This window comes from Lytechinus variegatus, chromosome 11 (assembly GCF_018143015.1).
Source record: "Lytechinus variegatus isolate NC3 chromosome 11, Lvar_3.0, whole genome shotgun sequence".
NCBI classification, from domain to species: domain Eukaryota; kingdom Metazoa; phylum Echinodermata; class Echinoidea; order Temnopleuroida; family Toxopneustidae; genus Lytechinus; species Lytechinus variegatus.
This window is the reverse complement of record NC_054750.1, coordinates 14,460,162-14,484,492: the sequence shown is the minus strand read 5'-3', so window position 1 is coordinate 14,484,492 and position 24,331 is coordinate 14,460,162. Positions and strand designations below refer to the sequence as shown.

Below are 24,331 nucleotides of genomic sequence, written 5' to 3'. Positions count from 1 at the left end.
TCAGCCCTACAACTAATTTCTAAGCTTTACGTTATTAGGACCCAGATAGACAAAGAAGAGATTAAGACTTACCAGGAAGGTAAAATCATGCCCCTTCCCTCCTGTTTGTGGCAGTGATTGCCGACTTTGAGATGCTGTTGAAATGAGAGGAAGACATTACTGCCATGTTGAGTTGGGGATTCGGGCTTGAGGAGGATAGGGTGTATGACATGTGATAGAGTGGAGGTCATACTATAGTCCCACTTATTCATTTTGACACCTAGATCTGTGGAAGGTGTTGATGGGTTTGGGATTGATAAGGATGGATGGATCTTATTGAGCTTGATTTGCAAGGTCTTTTTAATTAACCGGGAAGACACTATCAAACAGATATACTGAACCTGGGTACTATTTGGAGCCCTTTTTTGTACAATAAATTACAACCCCATTAAAATAATAATCTATTCTTTGATTGTGGGCATCAACTAAAAGACCAATGACTCACTTGTGAATATATGACATCTAAAAAGCGGTTTTGAATAAACCTATTTTCACATTTGTTACACTGATATTTGGATTTACTGGCATTTCAAACAAATAGTTATTTCTAATTGTTAGTCTACACTATCAAGATCACCAACAAATATTTGTAAGTCCATTAATGACTTTGCTACAGCCATTTCACTTGAGCTGGATGGAAAATCTGTAACGATATATTAGGGAAGTTGTAGGCCTACATAATTACAGCATCAGAATTCTCATAACACTTCACATGGAATTGCTGTTTGTTGTAAATTGTGAACAAGCCAAGTCGAGTATGATCAGTAAAAAGGAAACGAAGAAGAAATGGAGAGACAATAGGATGAAACATGTAAATTGATGAATATGAGCAGTTCATAATCAAATATTAAACTGAATCGTTTTATTATTTTTTTTAAATTATTATTATCGTTTTTTTTTTTTGGGGGGGAGGTTACAAGCGTGAGTTATTCCTATTTGGTACATTCATGTCTAATTTTAGTCAGGCACTCTCAGTACAGCTGCTTTAAGTATGCAGCAAGTTGCTATTTGTCTTAGGTTATTTTTTGAGCAAAGGAAGGAGTGAGAGGAAGGGGAGTGGGTGGGGGAAATCTGAGGGACAAACCAGGGCAGAGAAAGTTTACCTGCGTCAACAGTCAGCAGTATGTCTTGGAAATGAAATACATAAAATGCAATCAAAACACAAGTAGAAAGAGGTTCAGTTTTGGTTATGGAAGGAGATATTGATTATGTTGCCGTACACATGAAGGTCCACAAAATTTCTAAATTACCCCTAATAATGTTATTGATTGGTTGAATTCATATCCTTATGTATTTCCATATGTTTTATTTTTCAGTTTTGATCTCCTAAACATATTTCAAGATGCCCCCAATAAAAGCATATATTGTAGAACAATGGTTTACTCCAATTTATAGGAAAATACCCTTATTTCAGATTAATAATCATTTCGTTTTTTTGGTTTCAGCCTGGTTTTCTCAAACTGACCATTTGAAAATAATTTCAGTAATTTATAACCCTTTAAATGTGAAAGTCATTGTAGCTTGTCCAGTATTGTGTGCGCCCCACAGGCGACTGACTGGAATACTCCCCAGGGAGTGGAGGATGTGCACACATTGTGTGCGGGAATGACTGATTGAATCCGATGACCGGGGTAATAATATATCTGTAAAGCGCTTAGAAACGTGGTGCCGATGGATTAAGTGCCAAATAAAAGCGGATTATTATTATTATTATTATTAAATGCCCAGTAGGTATATCATCTGTCACCTTAACATAATTCCCATTTTATATTTCTTATTGGTTGATATTGTTTTCCACCCTTGAAATTGCTCAGAACTTCTATCACATGGTGCAGTTTCCATTCAGAATATTGCATGTTTACTGCATTTAAGAAATCTGGTATAAGTTTGGAAGGGGTTTTGATAGTGTAAGTGAACCTGTCACATCATACCTCATGCCTACTTCAATTATCCTAGATATATGTCAGTGTCATCACTTCATTTCATCTGCGTTACAATTTAACTCCTAGTGGGTCAATCACAGGCCTCTGCTCTGGCCGATGGGTACTCCAATAGGACAAGTAGATGGGCGAGATGTGACATTAAGGGGGTAGAAAGGGAGGAGGTAGCAAAGGGCGGAGATTGTATTAAAGGGGCAAGATGGGAAATAGGGAGAAGGGAGAGGAAGAAAAGGGTGAGAGGGGTGGCGAAGGGCCAGGGAGATAGATCAGGGGGAACTTGGGGTGGGCAGGAAAACAAAGGGTGGGAATGAGCAAGAGAGGGGGGGAAGATAGACAGAGACGAAGAGAGATAGGAAGAAAAGGACAGGACTCAGGAGAAAGAGAAATACATGAGGAGGGATCAAGATTTCAATGAAACAGATAGAAGAATAATGATAGTAATAATATAGGCATATTTACCCAGGGTAGCCACTTCAGTTTTGAGAACTGTTCTACCAGCGGGCCCAGCTATTATTATTACCCCAGCTTTAGCTGAGCTTCCTAGGTGCTCAAGCATTCAAGGAATTTCTTCCTGCCGGGTACCCATTCACCTCACCTGGGTTGAGTGCAGCACTATGTGGATGAGTTTCTTGCTGAAGGAAATTACGCCATGGCTGGGATTCGAACCCACGACCCTCTGTTTCAAAGTCAGAACACTAATCCACTGGGCCACAACGCTCCACATGGCTAAGAATGGCTATGATATGTGGAAAAACAAATGTTAAATTGCTTCGGCCTAGATGATTTGTTTGCAACATTCGAAACACTTGAAATGTATAGTGAGAGGCCAGAAAGGTAACATGATGAATATTAAGATGTCTATTCCCTATCAAACATACGGTACCGACCAACCATGCTGGAGTAATGTATCCCATTATTGTGGATAGGTTTTCGGGGCGGCTTGGAAACCTTTGAAGCGGAGAGAGTGTATGACATCTGGATGGAGTCCAGGATAAACTTTGTGGAGATTAAGGAGTCTGCCTGGAGATCTTCTATCAACCAGAGATCATTAACATGTCTGCTTGGCAAGCTGTCATAAATCTAGGTTGACTTTTCACAGATGAAATAATGTTTTAGCATTCCTCCACACAATGTTAGGAGGAAGATCATTTTGGATCTTCTTAGATCTGTACATTATTCCTCCAAATATTGTTTGCGTGATGTTGATGGATAGGAAATGCAATTGTGCTTTCAAGATGAAAGAAATGAATATTCCAAGAAAGTGCAAGTTAAGTATTGATTATGCTTTAGAATCTATTTTTAGGATAACTGGATAAGAACTTAAAGTATTTCGGGATTGAAATAATGATCTAGCTATATATGATAATACACATCATCAAGGGCATGTAGTGATAATTATATGCGTACCTTTGGAACTGTTCTAAAATGCATGAGGCATAGCCAAGGGCAAAGGTAATGTACATGTTACAAGTGTGTGTTATTATTCTAAATGCCAGAGCAATGCTTTATATGTTTAAAAAGATGATGATGTTTATTATTGTTCTCTGATAAACCAGTCACTAACAGATATTCTTGTTAGCTTAAATAAATTACTGGTCATGTGATAGGTTTCAGCCAATCATTGGACTAGGATCATAATTTTATAATTGTATTATTGTATGTTTTTGTTGAGGTCAGGTGGCGAATCTTTACCATGATGGGAGTATAGAGAATGCTATCAATGTTGTGGTCACCAGGATGCTACTCCTTACACAAGATCAGGTAAGGTGGTTGCCAATTTGAGGGACTATGTAGCTAGCAAAGATCAAGTTTGAATATTGCCAATTATGAATTTATGCCAACGCCCAGTGAAGCTGTTCTCAGAAGTCCTGAATCATTGTATATTTGTACTGTTGTATCACTTTTAATTGATTTTACATGTACAGCAAACTAATTCTGCCCTGGTACTGATATTCCCTTCTTTTTTAAAACCATTCAATACAATCTTTAAAATAATTTCCAAATTACAATATTTAAATCAATAATAAATGAAATCCCTTGACAAATGTTCAAAATAAACAGCAACAAATATGCTTTGCAATTATTATTTTGTGGTCTTGGTTGGATCAACTGTTAAACATAATTATGATGTATTGTGTTATGACTTTGTACCTAACGGTATAGTCCATCACAATGACAAGGACATCAAAATATTGTTTACAGCGATGATTCCACGTTTCATTGCAGAGAAACCTCAGCTTGAGTCATCTTGCTGGTAAATCGTTACAAAGCTTCTGCGAGTGGCAGCATGCCATGAATCCAACACCTAATCACAACATGAACATCTCCAACGACATGCTGGTGTTTCCTAACCATGATAATGCTGTGCTGATAACAAGGTATGTGCCTTTTCACTGATTTGCTTCTCCTTCTGTGCCAAGAATAGCCATTTGTTATCTTACAGATTATACAGAGCCTATTTCATTTTAAATTAAGCAATCATAAACTTCAGACCTGAAACAAAAGTCTTATAATTACAGACATGCCAATACTTACGCCTTAGAGTCTTGCTTTTCCTGGGCCCCGTCTTACAAAGAGTGAAGATTGATCCAATCAATCGTAACTTTATGGAAATCCATCCATGTATAATTTTTTCTACAGGAAATTTTGAAAAAAGTCCTTTGTAAACAACGGAGAACATACCAACTTGTCAAGAAATCAATGATTTTATGGATAGACATTTATATCCAGAAATTTTGTTGAACAAACATGCATTTTATATGTTGACCTTGCTGGCTTTCCATAGTTGCCATTGATTGGATCAATTGGAACTCTTTGTAAGTCCCCTGGACTCCTCTTCTCCAGACTCTTTCTCACACCTGTATCTCAGCCTATAGTATACACAATGTCTGTTCATCACCTGCCCGAGTTCATGCCTCACTGGTCTTTGAACTTGGAATCTCTGTATCTAACCTCACAACTAAGTTTTACTGCTTATGTTCCCATTCACTATAATATTTCACTTTCTCCTCAAGGGTAGCACCTTTTATTTTAAATGATCGAGTATCAATGCTTATTTGCATTTGGTGATTTTGTTCCAAATTCCGTTTTTTTCCTTCTTATTCTTGTGTTATTATCTGAGCATATTTGATCAGAATAGGCTCAAGGGTCAGTAAACCCTTTGTTTATATAATTCACTTTCCATGTGACTCTCTTGGATGAAATGCTTGACAAATTACAGTTTTGTTAGTTTTAATCATTTTCTGCAGTGCAAACTGTCAACTGCAGGATGTTCTATACAATTTCTGCCATGTGACTTGCACAACTTTCTTTCATACTGAAGATAGTACCCTTGGTAAATAAAGCGATGAATAATAAGGGAAAAAAGTAGTTTCAGATTATTTTTTCTTTGAGTATATCGTTCGGACTGTCTTGCCAAGTCAAATATCATGAACCTATCAATTTGCTTAACACAGTGGAGAATGAGCAGGCATGATGGGAATCCTATGTGAAAGCATGATCAAACATTTTCTAGTGGGTTAAACCCAATTCCCATGCCAGAATGGGTAAGGGCATTCTGTTTCTCTATGATATCACATGGATATGCACTTTTTATTGAATAGGATATCCTATCCTATGGGGATCCTCTGGAAGGGGTTCTTTGCTTTGCTAGAGCCCATTTGTTCGTTTAGAGCCAAAAGGATGCTAGCCATAAGCCATGTGTGCTAGGATAGAGAACTAGCGGCCTTTTACTTGCCAGCATATGAAAAGGTTAGCAATGTAGATATCCACCTGTTTCATAGTGAAAGAAGCTGTCTGTTCCCAATTAAAACCCTGGCTGAATGACAGCATGATGTACACATTCCTGGCCAAAAATTGTAAATATATACATACAAGTACATGTATGCAATTGGTAACATGTTTTATGTTGAATGGGACTACAACATAATGAAATATGAAATATCTTGGTAGGGTTCATCATTTTAAAGGGAATAACTTGCCTTTTTTAAATTCATAGATAATTATAGATGATTCATAGATTACTTCTTTAATGACAAAATAAACAACAATAGGTAACCTTTGAGGATGGAACGGAAAGGCAGTTTATATTCAGGCCTTTCAAGGGTAGGGTATGTGACATGGTAAGGCATGATAGAGAGCAGAAGATGAAGACTGGCGATAGAAAGTTTTCAAGAAGGAGGCATGTAGGGGGCCTTGCCTGCTAGAGCCCGAGGGGTAGTTGCAGGATTGATATTGAATATGACAGGAATGACAGAAAGAGGAGTAAGATTATTAAGTAGACGCTTCCTGTTTGCAAGGCTTGACGGACCTTACATGAATACACAGGCTTTAAAGGTATTGTCTCGGTTGGGGTACAAACAGCAAGCCGCCCGGGAATAGCTCATTTGATTTGATCCGAGGGCATTCATAAAGGGATTTATACTACTAGATTAGTGGACACGGAGGGCATGAATGGATGTAGAAGTATATATCAGAAGTACCTCTAAATACACAGTAAAACCCAACGGACGAGACTGACTAACCGTCTATGAATGATGAAAAATAAAATGAATTTATGAGTCAGCTTCCTTAGATGAGCTTTTTTTGCCATGAAAAAAATATAAACCACATATGTTCATTTTATTTCCAATTAGGAGAACCTGTTTGTGTTTATTCTGTTGATTGGGGGCTATCATGGCCAATGAAAGTGATAAAGTAAACAAATTTTGAAACTGATGCATGATTAAAAGTTATAAATCAATGTTACTTTAGGATGGTGTTTGGTGAAGGCTTAAATATCTCTTAAAGTCATGCTTAGGCGCAAATGTAATAATGTGTAATCTCATTGATACGTCAGTATGCATCCCATCTGGATGATATGAGCAATGCAGTGATGTGTCACATACTAATAAGTTACATAGTGCATGTGCGATGTACATGCAATTGGGAGTTAAAAAGTATGACTTTTTTTTCACACTTAAATCTTTATGAAATACCCCCTGAGCTTGTATTAAAGTTATTATTATAGTAATTTTGTTTTTCAGTTGTAACTTCCAAGAAATCCTTGTTTTTCATTGACTGCTGGGCATTGTTTAGTTACCATAAAAGTACCTTCTATGCAACAGGCCTTGGATGAGATCTACTTTAGATGTAGATATGTTGGAACGATCTCCAAATCTATTTATCATGATAAATGAATACTTTTATTCTTTAATTAGCAATGTGCCAGGAAGGTTATCAACAAAATGGAGCAAAGACAGATAGAACACAGATAGAGGGAAAATGAAGTAGGGAAAATACAGTGTGCAAGGTTGAATTTAGTTTTGGAAAATGTGTTAACCTACACAAAAAGGGAGTGATGTTTTCTTGAGGTGTTGGCAGTGATAGTGCAGGGGCTGGGGGAGGGGAGAGGGGATAGGGTTCACTAATAGAATGCCATTCACCTTTAAACTCCACAGTGCATCCGGCATTAGGAGACAGGAATGGGTACGCAAATCATATACACTATCTTCATTCTACAACATAATTTCCATGCATTCGGTAGTTTACCTTTGCATGACCTGTTGGGAATGTGTAAGGTAATCTGTTTTGAGAATGTAGAGGGAGTACTGGTGTGTGAGTGGAAGAAGGTGATTGAATGATAGGGGCGCTAATGTGAACCCCCTAAACACGACTGGGATCCACATTAGCATTCCGGTCCATCTTCCTCGTCAGACTGTCGCTATGTGAGATGACACGCTTGCTGGGATGGGAATGATGCGTTCCACCAGCAAGGCAGTCACCCATCACCGAATGGGCTAAGTTTAAGATTTAAAGTTATTCAGTAACTTTCTGTAAGATATGAACTGCATAACCCAACATGCTTTAACTGCATACAAAGAGTCAACTGAAACCTTCCTGACACAAGAATCACAATCTGCTTCAAACCCTGTAACAAATATGCATACATATTTATTAAGTGTTTATTAACATTACTCATACATGCAGAGCAACATATGAAGTAGAAATCAAATTTCACTTGTTGGCTTTATCTTTTGATTGATTTTGTGGGAGCAACGTGGTCTTGTGGTTATGACTCAATTGTATTTCAATCTGAAGGGACTTGAGTTCAATTCTAAACCATGGTGTGTTTTCCTTCAGCAAGAAATTTACCCACATTGTGCTGCACTCAACCCAGGTGAGATAAGTACAATTGCAGGTACCCGGTAGTTAGAAGCTCCTCAAATGCTTCAGTGACTATATGGCTGCTCGGCTACAGCCGGGGTTATAATGATACCAAATCTTAATTGCAGTAGAGCTGTACTATATAAATAGTCCATGTTATCATTCATAAGTGAGACAGCATATTTTCTTGTTTCATAAAACAATAGTTTAATCTTGACAATTGATTGGTCGAGAGTGAAGTTGTCATGGAATGACTATAAATTAAAAGTATATATCATGGTACAGGGTCATCTTTCAACTTGAGGTGGAAAATTGCCATTAGCCAATCACATATCCAAATTTTGGTATCTTTTAAACAAAATGATTTCGTGATTGGTTTGTGCAACATGACCTGAGTCTTCCCTACAAGAAGTAAGAGATAATTTGTTTTATGTCATAGTAAAAAAAAATCATGTCTCATCCAGTTAAAACAGGTGTTGTGAAACCAGGCCCATGCGTCTCCTTCCAGTAGACTGAAATATTTTTCAAATGGAAGGGATCGTGTCTTCAAAAGTAATTTATTTCTGCATGGGCAGTGATGCAGAGCTTGCACAGGGTGTTACAAACACCTTGTGAAAGTGTCCCCCTCTCTTTCCACACAAAGGAAGATTTGAAGGCAGTGCTTTTATTGCCTCTTGCAGACTGTAAAAAGTCATTTTACATCTTCTGCCTCTTGGAGTGAGATAAGGTTGTTGCTTTCTAAGAACTGTTTTTCAACTTAAAATAGATTTTGTATACTTCTCGGACAGGGTAGACAATACTAGCACGTAATGCATGAATTAGTTTTATGATGGTATTTTTGACAATTGCAAGAAGTGGTTCCGTATACTTTTACCTATAGGTAAATGTCTAGCTGGCCTAGGATATATTGCCTTATTACAGTCTGGTAGGTGTGTTTTAATAGGTACATTAAATTACGACCATGCAAACAACACCAACATAAAACGATTTAGTAACAGTATGAAGCTGCCAGCACATTTTCAACCCACACCACATTACATAGATTTTGCTCAAAATTTAAGGATTTGTAAATGACTTTCTGAAATCATTTTGCTTTTCAAGCAATCAATTTGATTTTTTTTATATAAAATGTATCCTGCACAGTATATCTTCCATTATCCAGAATGTTTGATTTTATATACGGGCATCGATCTGCTTACCAGAATATTTTGTCGCAAAATATCTGTTTTACATTCAATATTTTCATTTGGGGGATGTGTTGTTTGTATCTTGAGATTAGGTCAGTTGTTAACCTTAAACTAGTTACTCTTGCTTGCCCAGGGCAGCCATTTCAATGTTGTCCCTTCCAGTGATCCCTTGACAACATACACAATTGTTTCCCTCCTTGCCAAGCAAGAAGGCTAAGGAGTTTGAATTTTAGACGAGGGGCCATTTCATAAAAACTGTTCGTAAGATAAGAGCGACCTGAAGAACGACTGGTGCTAAACCATCGCCAATAGGCGGTTTCAGACCGCCTCGAAGTTCGCCAGTTCCAGGTATTCTCTGATCGGGAAATTTACCCCGATCAGAAAATACCAGGTATTTTGGTAATGTGAAAGCAAACTACGCGTAATTTCCCGAAAGAAAATACCCGCTAAATAGTAGGTACTTGGCGAAATTACGAGAACTTTCGTGGGGATTTTTCCAAGGTCGCAGGTATTTTGGCGATGTGAAAGCAAATTACAGGAACTTTTATCCCAGCGTGTCGTTGGGCGCGGCGGCGTGGGTGGCTGCTGGGCTAGTGATTTTGAATCTCCCGCCTTGCCTGCTTATCAGACCACACTGCGCATGCTCGTAACTCCGGGAACTTATCCCGAAGGATGTGTTTCGGGGCGGTGTGAATGCAGGAATAATTAACAGGTATTTTTTAGCCTTAAAAAGTTCTCGTAATTTAACGGGGATTCTTGTGATCGAGGCGGTTTGAAACCACCTAATGAATATCATAAGAAAAGATCACCAGTCATTCTTAAAGTTGCTCTTAACTTACGAACAGCTTTATGAAACACCCACCAGGTGGGTATTTCGTAAAGCTGTGACTGGTGATCCTTTCTTCAAAACTATATCAATTCCAGTGAAAGCCTGGTATGTTTCACTAATCAAAAGAAAGCATCACCGGTCGTTTGCAAAGTCACTTGTAACTTACAAACATCTTTATGAAACACCCATCTGGAATGGTCGCTCAGGGGTTGGGGTCTTCCATTATGAAGGAAAGGTAGCATTGTTAATTCCTGGGTATGTCTCGACTAGGATTCGAACCCAAGTCTTTCCGTCTGTAATGGGAGCCCCCTACCACTGAACCACCTTCTCTATCATGCTAATTAAAGAGACAGAAAGTCACATTTTGAAGTCTTGGGTATTACTCGATCAAGATTCAATCCATTAACTAATTTTTTATGTAATGGGAGTACTCTAAATCTTTTCCACCATACCAGGTCTAAATCTTTAGCACACTGCAAAACAAACCCAGAATCCAATCATGACGTAAGCCCCTCACCTCTTTCTACAATAGATGACAAAATTCTTGGTGTACTATAATGTCATGGGGTATTATGTGTGATCACTATCTCATAATTGGCAGTGCATCTTTAAAGCGACTTTGCATTATTGCGGTCGGCTTCATTCCACGGAATCATTAGACTCGCAAGTCAAACATGATTGCATGCCATTCGTTTGTACTTCGTCTGTGGGAAAACAAATACTGCCCCCACAGGCTGGCATTCTGTGCATAATTGGTGTCATGTCTCGTCAGGAGGAGTCAGAACGAGAGGAAAGATGCTGGCTGGGGAGGAATCAAGGTTTATATGTCACCCATCCCATTCATAAATGTTTACCAGGTTACACATGTGTTGAGTGGGATGTATCCCATATTATTATTTCCCATGCCAACCCTTGCCACCAGCGTTGTCAAATATAACTTTGTGGAAAATTGTCAGACATGTATTCCAGATACTCTGACGTGAAACTTTACAAAACATAATAATTATTTTCAAGATTTTTTTCTCTTATCAAATATTTTTTTCTCTCCACATTTGCTGAATTATTTCTTAACATTTTGGAATGCTTGAAGTTGCATTATTATGAGGCTACAGTCTCATCAAGAAAACTGACTCAGGCCGACCAAGTATACGTGATTGGAAATAATATGATAGCTTTGGCAGGTCTGGAGTTGGTTTCGTTGGTGTGAGAACCTTTTTGTAGTGTGACGTAACCAGAAAGTATGTCATTTGGTATCAAGTCACGTTTGAATGTCGTGTGCATCCATCATTAGTTGCTATGTTTAGGAAGGAACAACATTGCGTGCAAGACCAGGCACAAATGTTCTCCTTGTTCATCATCGTATGACATGGCAGGGTAGAACATGTGTGTGAAGTCCAATCTGAATATTTGTCATGTTTGTCAGTACTTAAAAGGTTTATGTGCTTAATTAGACAGGAATAAGCATCGTTTCTGGAGATTTCCTGAACGATTCTGACATTTCACTATAATCCCCATTCACCGACGGTAGTTCATTAGTGTGAGCTCGCATGTGATATCATGTCCACCAATTCGGGCGATTAGTACTGTCCAGACTTCAATATTTTTTTAAAATCAAATTTGTAGTCTAAGGATTAGAAACTACCTAAATGATGTCTTGAATATATAAAAAATCAAGAAATATGAAAAAAAAAGAGATCAAAGCGTGTGAAAATAGTACTTTACCGACGTTTACTTGTCTTGGTCTTGAGAATCACCCCAAAATGGCAGCCAAAATATGAAATATTTACCAACGAACGGAGAGGGCGTCAACAATTTATGAATGTGATATCAATATTGCTTTTGATATTATACGATCTGCTACATATGCGAGCTAAACTGCTACGATCACAGGTAGCAGACGACATTCGATATATCGAGACATTGAAAAGTTAATAAGGATAATGACCTCATTCAAGATGGCAACTTGCAAGAAAAACCGTCAGCTTATTGAAAATGTCTTAGATGAAAGATTTCTCAATCATCCAAAGGATTTTGTTTCAATAACTCCGGTCCAAGGTAAGCAAGTACTTAAGTTATTCATATTTCCCTGGCAATGGAAACCATGAAACTGTAAATTTCGCATAAAAAACAGTTTTATATCGCGACCTATAAATCGTTAGTTCAGTATACCACTGTCTATAGGTACGGGCCAACAACTCTTCACTCTATGTATTGGTGAGTGGAGCCAACGTGGTTCAGCGGAACAACTAAAGTACGGAGACTGAAGCTTTTGGTCTCGTGCTTAATAAGGTGTTGATGTCCCAGTGAGAATTTCAAATCACTCATTTATTCTATTTAAAACACTAAAGAATATCTCATATTCATCAGTGTTTAGACAAAGCCAAATGTAGTTTTTATGGAAAAAATGTCATTCTTCATCCTTTTACCTAATTTCAGACCCTGGACAACCTATTTTAGGCTTGACGTTATGCAGCATATAAGGGAGTTTTACATGTTCTAGATTCCTTTCAGGCCCGGTGAGGAAGTTTGACAGGAAATCCTGATATAATCAGGAATAAAGATATAAAACAAAATTTAAGAGATTGGTAAATATGTTTTCATGATTATCACGAGAGCGTAGAAGTAGGTGGGACCCCATCAATCACCAATCATTGAAATTGTTAAGCAAAGTCCAGTCTTGGTCACCAGGCAGACTTTAAAATCATTATTGAAGGTTTCCTCCATCCTCCCTTGTACTTTTCTGGAGAGGACCCATGCTGAAACGATAAGGAGCTTAAGCGCCGAGGCTGAATGTCAGTGACTCTTTGACGTCAAAGCTCACTTGGAAAGTTCAGGGTTGAGACCCTTAGACACATCACAGTGTTGTCTTAGCCCATCTCTTAAATCTTGAATGTCAATTACTAAGGGCATCATAGCACCGACCAAGCTCCCTCTAAACATCGACAAACAGCCGGGGAGGATGGTAGAGTAAGGGCGCAAAGAAGCGCAAGACGATGATGATGTTTTTATCAGGGTGCCAACCCAAACACACCGGCACCAGTTCACCTTCCTCTAAAAGTTCACTCCTTGCTTCCATGACCCACTTTCCTCTTTGTTTTCAAAACACAAAACAAATTTTCTCAGGTCTATAGGGTCGAGCTATTTTCTGTGTTCCAGACACACGATTTGAAGACTGATTGTAGAATGTGCGTCTCTTAAGGCGTTTCTTACGTCATGTATCCTGCCGTTTTCTAAGAAATCATGTCAATCGCTAGTAGTACAGTGTCCTGTCGTACTTCCAAAATGGAATGTGATCCGCAGATACTCGTGTTCATTTACCTTTCATTTGTTTGGAAAGAGCAAGAAGGTACTAATTATCTTGAAGTTCATTTTGTTAGTACCCTTTTGGTTCTCAGCAAATGATGTTAGTCTTAAATTAATTCTGTTTGGCGATGTATGTAGTACTTGTACGGTTTGTATTGGCAGGTAGCCATGTCTAGCTGATTCCTCTGAAAGGCCATCTCTTTAAACGTGGTCTTACAAAGTGTAGGTAAATCTTCAAATGTGATATTGTCTTCATGAATTAAATCGTTTCTAAACTTCGATGTGGTGTACAAATTTTTGATACTTTAAATATTCATTTGCACCTTTTCTCTTCACAACACTATCCAACTTCCTTACTCATAAAGGCAGGAAGACAATAGTATTTTATTTGTTTGTTTTTGGTCATTCTGTGGTTCTGATTTCCTTTTTGCTTTGATGAAGGATTAGAAAAACACTTTATAAGTGAATCTGCAGATTTTTTTATGAATTTACAGAATCATATTTCTCTAATAATTCATAACAGGGGTAAATGGCATATTTGGAATGGTCATGAGACCTGGGCGATACCATAATGACCTGCTAAGCGTGACCAACGGAGCTAAGAAAGTCTACTGCGTACGCATCTGCATGAAAGTGCATTCAATGTTTGGCCGGATTTATGAATGATTCAAGCCCCATAGAGAGATCCAGATGCACCAGAGACTGAACTTGTGCACCCATCCTTAATCTCCCCTTGTCTCTTATGTATTCAACTTGTCAGAAGCAATAATCTCACCTCCAAAGAGGATAAATGGCCAATTACATTCCACAGTCACCGGAACTCAGCGGGCAACCCATTGGTAGTACTCCCGTACGTTAACGTCACTCAGTGGGACCACTGACTTGGTGGAACTCTTGAGCTCGCACTGGGGCGTCTGGCTTTCGTGGTGCGGTTGATGGCAAAACAAGCCCATGCAGCTACTGGCCTTGCCAGGTTTTCTCATATTTATAAGGGTTTGAGCTTCCTTGTTTATCAAACATTATGTTATCATATTATTGTCAGCAAGAGGAAGTTTTTCATCTGGACGGAGGCATCTGCACTTTCTTTGTGTGTCGTGATTGCCTCCAGGGAACTACAGGCAATACTTAAAAGCATTTTCCTTATGATCCTTAGAGTCCTTTAAGTTGTCCACTCTTTTCTTTTTTGGCTTCATTTATTTGTAGATATCATGAATTTCATTGACTTGGCAATACTTAAAAGCATTATCCTTATGATCCTTAGAGTCCTTTAAGTTGTCCACTCTTTTCTTTTTTGGCTTCATTTATTTGTAGATATCATGAATTTCATTGACTTGGCAATACTTAAAAGCATTATCCTTATGATCCTTAGAGTCCTTTAAGTTGTCCACTCTTTTCTTTTTTGGCTTCATTTATTTGTAGATATCATGAATTTCAGAATGCAAAAGATCTCCTTTTGATTTGGTCTTTTGTTTTCCATTGTCCAGGAAATAATCTGTGAAGAGATTAAGATATGCCTGTTGAAATCTGTAAATTAAGCTTGTACCAATTCTCAGTCATTGAATAGTATCAAGTTATTGAGCTCAATTCAACTTCAGTTACGTTTAGAAACAGCAGGGGGATAATGCAATGTAAGGCTTGCAGCCTAAGATATGAACTTACTGGATTGGGACCCCTTTCAATCCTGTTGTCTTATGTGGTACAGATTTTTAGTATATGCAAAACATGCTCCATACCTCTCTTTCTCTGAAGTCAAACAGATTTATGGTTTTTATTTAAGAGTTACTAGTGACTGAATGTCACCTTTGGTTGAACCAGCCACAGAAGGTGATTGGAAGGTGAATCAGCTTCTTGTCCCCACCCACCCTTCAGATTCATCTTGGGAGGGATTCAAACTTATCAATCGCTTCAAGTCTTCTCTCTTATAGGATCACTCTTCCCGGCCAGCAGGCCATAACATACCACTTTAGCATTCTTCCATGAAAAAAAGCCCCTCTTTACAGCTATGTAAATGCTCAATTATTCTGAATTCAGAGAAATAAGTCCATCTGCGATTTTAAGATCTGCAGCTTGAAACATCAAAAGATCTGAGGGAATGGAAAAGCAGGTGAAATTTGTTAATCATTTCAATGGTTATTTGAATTATTCTGAAATAAATTACTGGAAATCATGTACATTTGCAGCTGCACAGGTTTCTGGGTTTATGCATCCTGTGCATAGGAATTTTTTGTTACCTGGGAGTTTGCACAATCCCAGGGTATCAAAAGAGGTACCTGGGAATATGCACTATGTCAGGGTATCAATAGAAGTACCTGGGGATTTGCACAAAAACCAGGGTATCAATAGAGGTACCTAGGAATTCACACAATTACAGGGTATCAAAGCAGGTACCTGGGAATTTGCACAATTCCAGGTTTTCAAAACAGGTACCTGGAAATTTGCATAAATCCATGGTATCAAAACAGGAACCTGGGAATTAGCTAAATTCAAGGTTATCTAAAGTGGTACCTTTCAATTCGCACAGTACCAGACCAGTTGGGGTACCTGGGAATATGCACATTCTATAAGATTTTTTAGATGACTGGATTAAGAAAAAAATGGTTTTCGAGATGCCTTATAAAAAAAATACATCAAATTTCTTTTACAGGCGAATTTACACATCGATATATTGGTTAAAATACATGAATCTCTGTGTTTTACAAGAGTGCTTTCGCACATTATGTATGCCGTGGGTGTTCTTACTTGAAATGTGGACAGGGGAATAGCTGGTTTATGATATGTTCAATTTGATTCATCATGGGTCTTTCTCTCTGCGGAGCAGTACCAGGCGTCTGGTACGGGATTGAGTTGTGATTAACTGATCACCCCGTAACATACCTTGTCCACTTCAATTTATTCCCCATCTTCTGACGAGAGTTTTTTATTACATAGGTGTGGTGGATAAGGCTTGCACTTGCTAGCACCTGGTAAAGATGACTGTAGGAGTGTTTCATCAAAACTTGTCAGTGGTTTCTAGTTTGCTCTGAGCCAATCAGATGCAAGTTTTCAGTAGCTTGTAACAACAGTGAAAAGTCACCTGACAGGTTAATGAATTGCTCCCAGTTGTCTTTAAATCATGTTGAAATTCATGAAGGACATACAATCCATTATGAGAAGGATTACTTAATGCTCACAATATGGATGCTATAAGTTTTTGATAGGACAATCAAAGTACTTTTTTTGTTTGATAATCAGGAGAGCATTTCATAAAACAGGTTGTCAGTAATTTTCATTGCTCTCATCCAATCAGATGCAAGGATTGTCGTGGCTTTTAACAAATACTGCAAATTACTGACTTCTTGTTTCATAAAATGCTCCCCCGTTAGTGAAAGAGGTAATTAGACAGTACCCTAAGCGCTGACTCACAAAAAAATGAACGATTAGTCAACGAGAGTGATTGCCCCTTTCACCTTTTATTACTAGATTTTTAGCCAAAACCTTATCACCGGGGATAGGGGTGGTTATAATGGAAATGCAACATGGGGACGTATACTTTCCGTATCTTGTGTCATTCTAAGTAAACAGTTAAACCAGGCTTCTACTTTCATAGAAGAAAGGATACCGTCGTAGAGATTCTAGCCTGTCTGTCTTGCTTCTTGGCCAAGTTTTGTTGGACGCTGTCAGTTTTGCTTCATGAGCTGGAGTGCATTTGTTGGCAGTGATGGGTTGTCATTGTCTTTAGGGGACTACAGTAACTACCATCCAATGATACAATATTTATACAATTTTTGTTTAAATCTAAGTAGTTACTCCCACTCTAGACTGTCAAAGGGTTCGACTCCAAAAGTTTTATTGTCTTACAAATTGTCCATAATTAAGCCCATTTTCAGCTAGGCATAAAGCAATGGTATATTGGTTCTGTAGGATACCAAAGTTGTGTGTTCCCAAGACATTATTGCGGGGCTCCTTTAAAAAAAAAACCTTGATATGGTTATTCGATTTTTGAAAAAAAACCTGGATATGGTTATTCGATTTACGTCATGCGTGTGCATGGTATTGCAGGTAGTATTGAATCCCTGAGGTACGTCTTTTACCTATTTGTAGTATCACAAATGTTCGTGAGTATTTCAAAAAATAGTTTTCACAAATTCCACTTAGGAATGTGACCCAAGCATGCGTAATAATACACACATGTTCAGGTTTGCATATGGTTATGATTGTATATCCACATAGCTGGATGTTGTCAATCCAACTTGTTACACTTGTTGACATCATTTTGGATCGAAGCATGGATGTTAAATGCAAGTGTAGTGAAAGCCACTGAGCATACACCAGTAGATCAGTGCAAACCAATCACTTTGTGGCTTCCCCCTACTAGAAACTTTTCACCCCCATCTCTGTGGTTTTTACCCCCCTTCCTGTTTCCTTGCCCACATGGAGGCTATTTTAGAACCCCGCCCCTTTCATGTGCATCCCATCGGGGGGAAAGGATAAATGAATGTGCATGGCACTGGACTTGTAGAAGGATTAGCTTTTATATTTGAATTTTGCTCAGGAGTTATTCAGTAATAATAATCGATCCAGTTAATGTCATCTTAGGTCAGGTCTTCGAACTCACAAACAATTTTTTCATATTCTCATTCAGTGAGAATGGTCTTCTCATTATGAAGTAAGAAATTCATGTCATCACCTTATTCTTGTTATCCTGTGTAAGTCCCTCCACATTTAATGTTTCCCTTACACCTATTCATATCTTATTTCCTATGTCAATTTAATGTACCATTATGATAATATAATGTGGCACAGAGTGATCAAGTGAAATCTTTTGAATCATGCAAATTTTGAAAAAGAAAAAATTAAACTTTTACTTTAAAAAATCTTATTTTGAATTTTTGATTAGCAATTTGATTGAGGTTGATTAACCGGTTTTATCTTTAATTTTTTATTTTGTTGGTGCTTGTTGAACAATTTGATGAACAAATTAGAATGAAATATGACATTTTATATGGATATGTGATATTGTGCTATCAAAGTTGATGGGGGAGACACAGAGCTCCCCCCCAAAAAAAAAAACAAAAAAAAAAACAATAGGTTTGCTCTGATGAAACTGCCGGCAAGTTTCTTTAAAGAAACCCCACAAATAATAGCTTTTTTTTCAGTAGGAGTAGATGATTGTTGCATATATCTTGAAGTTCAAAAAGTTCAAAATGTAACTGAACTCTGTCTCTACCAAGTACTGACTTGTTTTGCCACAGGCAAAATACTTTTTATCCATACCCATGTACCTGATAAGAAATTGTTTCAAGTTACTCAACTAAAATAAAGGGGAAATAGAATTTCTTATTCTAAGGCCTTGCACATACACATTTGTTACCCATCTCGTAAACCTACTATGACATGTTGCCTAGACTCAGCGATGTTACTACCCCCTCTTGCCCCCTTATTCCTAAATTATTCCCCCTGTTCACCTGTTATTTCTAATAAAAGACCATCGCTTTGGCATCTAATGCCCTTTTTACACAGGATTTTCTTAACCCCGGACTATCGCTAATCCCGTACTATCCTCAACCCCGTACTATTTTTTTTCCTTTTCACACATGCCAAATTGTTATTGCTAACCCCGGATAAGGAATGCTTGCTTTTTACACACGAAACTCGCTAACCCCGGATTATTGGTTTTTGTCGATCATTCGTAGTACAAGTGCTTCACTCGTACACTTTTTACACACGCTACAATTTCCTTAACCCCGTACTATAGGTAGGGCCAAATTGCCATTTAGCCCCACCTATAGTACGGGGTTAAGCTTAGCCCACTTTCGTTTTACACATGCGATCTTAACCCCGTACTATTGCTCTTAGCACCGCAATTGGTGGGATAACCCTGCTTTTTTGCAGGGCCAAATAATCCCGTACTATAGGTGGGGTTAGCCCACTTTGCAAAAACGCTGTGTAAAACGAAAGTGGGCTAAGCTTAACCCCGTACTATAGGTGGGGCTAAATTGCCATTTAGCCCCACCAATAGTACGGGGTTAAGGAAATTTTAGCCTGTCTAAAAAGGGTATAAGTACTTTTCAAATTCAGTTTAGGGTAGTGTTTTGCATTTCCTGTTTACAAGGAAAGGTATCACTTTGTATTTATTGTGCAGCTAAAACTTTCAGCAGGGGTTATCCAAAGAAGAAATCTTGTTCTTTATTTTCTATTTGAAATTCATCCAGTATTATCCCGAAAATATGTTGGTATTTTTTGTTCACATTTACCTGCAATTACCCCCATTCTTGTTTGTAGAAAATGGATTTACCAGCTCTGAACACCTCTCTGGTGATTCTAACAGCTTTTCAGGTATATAATAGTTCTTTCAAGAGTAAGTTCTTGTGAACTTGCATATCACAGTTTGCACATACATGTTTATCACAATGGTATGGTAAAAGTAGGCCTATACTTGTGTTTGTCATGGAATGTATTTTTTTTTACAAATCTAATATAATGTCTGTCAGATGTGAATGTCTACTGGTCTTAGTTTAGAAAATGTCCTTATTCACCAGTTTACCTTTGAATTTTTCAAAAGGGGACAAATTATTAATCCTAGGGTCACACTGCACATTTTATTTTATTTAGAAAAAAAGGTTGGGGGGGGGGAGAAATTTCAATTAAAAAAAGGGAAAGTCGGCTTGTTTATAAGGTTCATTAAATAGAAATTCCCCCTGTTTTTGCCTATTCTATGGGTTACAGGTGTAGGATTGCTCTCTCTCTCTCAAGTTCAAGTGTGAACATACCATGACTAATCTCTAGGATACAGGTGTATACCAGGATCAGAGTGAAACCACTTGTCAACCTGACATCCAGGCTCCTAAAGCCAAGCTGTTTGTTCAGACTTTACCAACCCCCTCTATCCCCCGTCATGCCAGCTTTACGAAGGCTTCTGTAGGAGTTTATAGAAACTGATACGAAGCAGAAATCTGTTTTTCAGACGACAGGGGATATTCGGAGGATATCCCTGACAAAGTGTCTAGATTTAGAGTTGTGATTGATACCAAATATACATGCTTGTTGTTTATAGGCAAGAGAAATTTGATGATTGTGTTTACACAACAGGAAAACTCGTCTTTGAATAGTAGATGTAAACATATTTGATTTTTGTCATTTGCCAACAAAGTACAACCCCTGATGGGCTCCTCTTACCATGGACCTAATAGGTCCATGCTCTTACCTGTGCAAAAACAGTAGCAGAATGAGCAATAACAATAATAGCAAGGATCGTCTCTGTAAATCCAAGGGTTTTGGCACCTCAAAACTTTTTGTGAGAAAATGGGATACGTATTAACATTAAGAGGAATCGAGCGAGCACCGAGTTTGATGAGGATGGATGTACAATTGTACATGTAGATAGTACCTTTGACTTGTGTAGGGAGGGGTGTGGTAGGGATACCATGTATCCCTTGATCAGGAGGGATGGGGGTATCGTTGAATGTAAATATAGGACAAGTTCAATCAGTTGACAGCTCAAACTCTCTACCTCGTTGTTATTGCTCCGTCGCGCATCTCTATACAAGTAAGGAGGGCACTCTCCATGCTCCATTGCCATGGGAACCAGTAGCAAATGGGCCGAAGGACATGTGCAAGTCATCATGGGATAGTAGGACTCCGACATAGAAATTGAAACAATGGTATGAAGCCATTACATTTATAGCAAAGAGGGCAAGCTCTCATATCATCTCTCCCAAGTGTCCATCTCCACCATGATTGTCTAGAAAGCTGTTGTTGTTTTATTATACTAAATCATTTTTTTCACGGAATGTTCAAACTTTGTGATTGTCTAGACTGGACTAGTCGATTGTAATATTTTCCTTCTCTTGTTACTACATTGTATGGTTTCATGTGTGTGGGGTCTTGTAAACAATATTTCCTCAGTGTAGCATTGAATTAGAGCGTAGACAGTGAAAAGTGTGCCACAGCTGGTGTCTGGCTATGTTCTCTCGATGATTCTTAATATTGGTTTGTGATACACATACTAACAGCTCGACCCACATGGATGTTCAAAATATGTCTGATAGCTGGAGAGATAGAGGGGGAGGGGTTGGGGGAGAAAAAAAAAGACAGATAGAGAAATAGAAAGGAAAGAGAGATTGAGAGAGGTAGGAGAAAGTAGGGGTAACCTCATATATTGTCTTGGGACAGATAAAAGTTAAAATTTTATTAAGCGAATTATTGCAAATATGCATTGTAACAGATGATGTTCTAAAGATGTTAAATGCACTTTAGATATGACACAATATCTATTAACTTGAGGTACACGTACATATGCAAATAACTCATTCAGAAGCAAATCTGTAATAGTGCTTACTTAGTAGAAGCAATTAAATAGAGAGAATAATGACTAATCACATTAATAAAAACCAAGTAAACATTGAAATTAGATTAGTGTCTGGCAGCACTACAAATTAAAACAAAGTGAATGAATTTACGTGGTGATTACAGACCCAGCTATAAACTGCACATCTTATATAACGAAAGAACTATAATTAGATAGTTCATGACTTAAAGGCTTTAGTACAGGATTTGAATCATACTATTCTATTCTCTTTCACCACAGCTTATTAAGCATGAATTCCTCTTCTTATCAAGTTTCTTCTATCCTTGGTGATTTAAATAACCTGTGTCTTCTCTTTCTTTCATTCCACAGATACGATCTTTGCATGAGATACAACCAACCTTGCGGCACAATCGGTGAGCAACTTCCCTTCAATTTAGCAACATTCCTTTAATACATCACTCCTAATTTACTACTCCAGGAACATAGATCGTAATTTTCTTATGATTTGTCATGACAAATGGTCTATTTTGCTTCCAACAAGCTTGAAGACTTTTCATCTTTCTTCAAAGAATAGAGCTAAAAAAAGAAATTAAGTATCCTTTGAATAATAAAAAAAACATAAGTATTTTCAAACAGTATGCCAACATTGGAGATATTCAAGGCATGGCTGAAATGATTTAATATCAAAACAGATGGTTAACCTGTTATTAGTTGAAAACAAGTGTATGTTTGATAATTAATGGAAACAGGTATCCGCTGTGGTATCTGTTTGGAAAAAAACAAGATCCCACTATTTTTGTCTATTCCATCTTCATGCCAAGTTTATCAGATTGCGGAAAATTGAAGATTAATTAGGTTAAACTTGCTCTATTTAAAGGTCTCTAACTTTGCTATAGTTTCTCCTTCAAAACATGTATGCAGGATGTAGGGAGTTGGTTTTGATGTTTTTATTTTTTTTTCTCAGATCCTCTGCATAGCAGCATTTTCTATTTAAAATGTAGATTTTTGTAGGATGTAATTACATTTGGGTTCGATTAAAACCAGGAGAACCTGTATGTATGTATGTATGTCCAAAATTTGGAAAACTGTAAATGAATGTGGATATTATTGCCTTGTCACACAGTATAATTGGATAAATATGCATTTTTTTGTTGGGTTTATCTCAATTATTAACTGAAATAGGCATACCAAATCTGTAATCCTTCAAATTATGTTGTTATGTTGTTAGTCTAGGACCTACACCTCTTTTACTCTAATCGTCCATCACACAATAACCCTTTTTTATAAATTATGTAAAGTCCTATCTTATTTGGGAACTCTAACCCAAAGGTTGGTGATCGATCACATTGTTGATTTTTACAATTGATTGCATATGATGATCAATGCAATTAATCACTAAAAATCAGTCCTGGGATCGATCACTAAGTCTTGTGTACTGCGCCCAGAGTAGGCTATTACACTATGTGTTCCATCATCACACATTTAATGTGACCTCTCCACCTAATTGATGTAATAGACCTGTAATGAGAAATTACCTCACTGGGAATTATAGAGGAAACTCAAATTACATTTATTCCTGATTGTTGTTAGGCTCCTTTTACACAGGGTCGCTATTAAATTACACACCAATGCTCCCCAATAATTCCCATTTCAGAGTTTTATGGGATCAATTGGGAACCTTTTCCTCTATTGAGTTTAGTAAGGCTATTATTTGGTGTGCCAAGTCAGTGCCTTCTTATTCCTCATAAAACATAATGTGTGATAATAATGTTGCAAGCAGATGAAGAAAAATGTTAGTCATACCAGTATAACAATTTTAGCTACAATACAAATTTTAATAAGTGATATCATCTACATATTTTGAATGTGGTTCATACAAGATAATATTTGATATACATGAATGCTTCCTCTGTCATGGAATTATTTCATCACCAAAAGCTGAGCACTATTTTTAAGCTTGTAAGCACTGACTAGTTGTCATTTTCTGGCAGTTACCATGGTGACAGTTTGAGACGAGGGCTTTACAGTCAATCGTAACCAAGGTTTTCTTTGAAATTATCAGAACTGACAATTAAGTCAGTGCTAATTACTTGGCACGACCCCCCCCCCCCCTCCCTTTAGGCCTTCCAAGGGAGCCAAATTGTAAATTTTAATAAAACATTGATTAAAAAGGAAGCTATTAGTAACACTTCTTATTCTCAATACTTCTAAGGCTTGAGCAGAACCCTACATCTTTGTGAGCTATTCTTTTCTGAAGTTCTTTTTTTAAGCATCTGAATATGTATTTGCCTGTAAACCTGGAATCAAATGAATATATTTTTCATATACTCTCTGTCTACTTTAGGTCTTGCTCCTGTTGGCGTCATGTGTAGACCAGATCAGAGCTGTAATATAAATGAAGATACAGGATTAGCAACAGCATTTACTATAGCACATGAGATAGGCCACAAGTAAGTACTAAGAATATTGATATTAATAAGTAATAACATTTAGACTGATGATATATAGAAGGAATGAATGTTAAATTAGACAAAGTTAAAGAAAGATTAGGAAGAGCTAGAGAAATTTGAAATTCATACATTTTATATTACATAACACATGG

General features: G+C 37.6%; 1 protein-coding gene across 1 annotated transcript in view; it reads left to right on the top strand.

Moving 5' to 3' along the window:
- LOC121424226 (A disintegrin and metalloproteinase with thrombospondin motifs 6-like) overlaps positions 1 to 24,331 on the top strand; it is a 47,186-nt gene that overhangs the window by 2,264 nt on the left and 20,591 nt on the right. The window contains exons 3-6 of the mRNA XM_041619834.1: positions 3,657 to 3,740; positions 4,206 to 4,357; positions 22,099 to 22,142; positions 24,074 to 24,179. Coding sequence (XP_041475768.1) covers positions 3,657 to 3,740; positions 4,206 to 4,357; positions 22,099 to 22,142; positions 24,074 to 24,179 — 386 coding nt within the window. The remainder of the gene's footprint in view (positions 1 to 3,656; positions 3,741 to 4,205; positions 4,358 to 22,098; positions 22,143 to 24,073; positions 24,180 to 24,331) is intronic.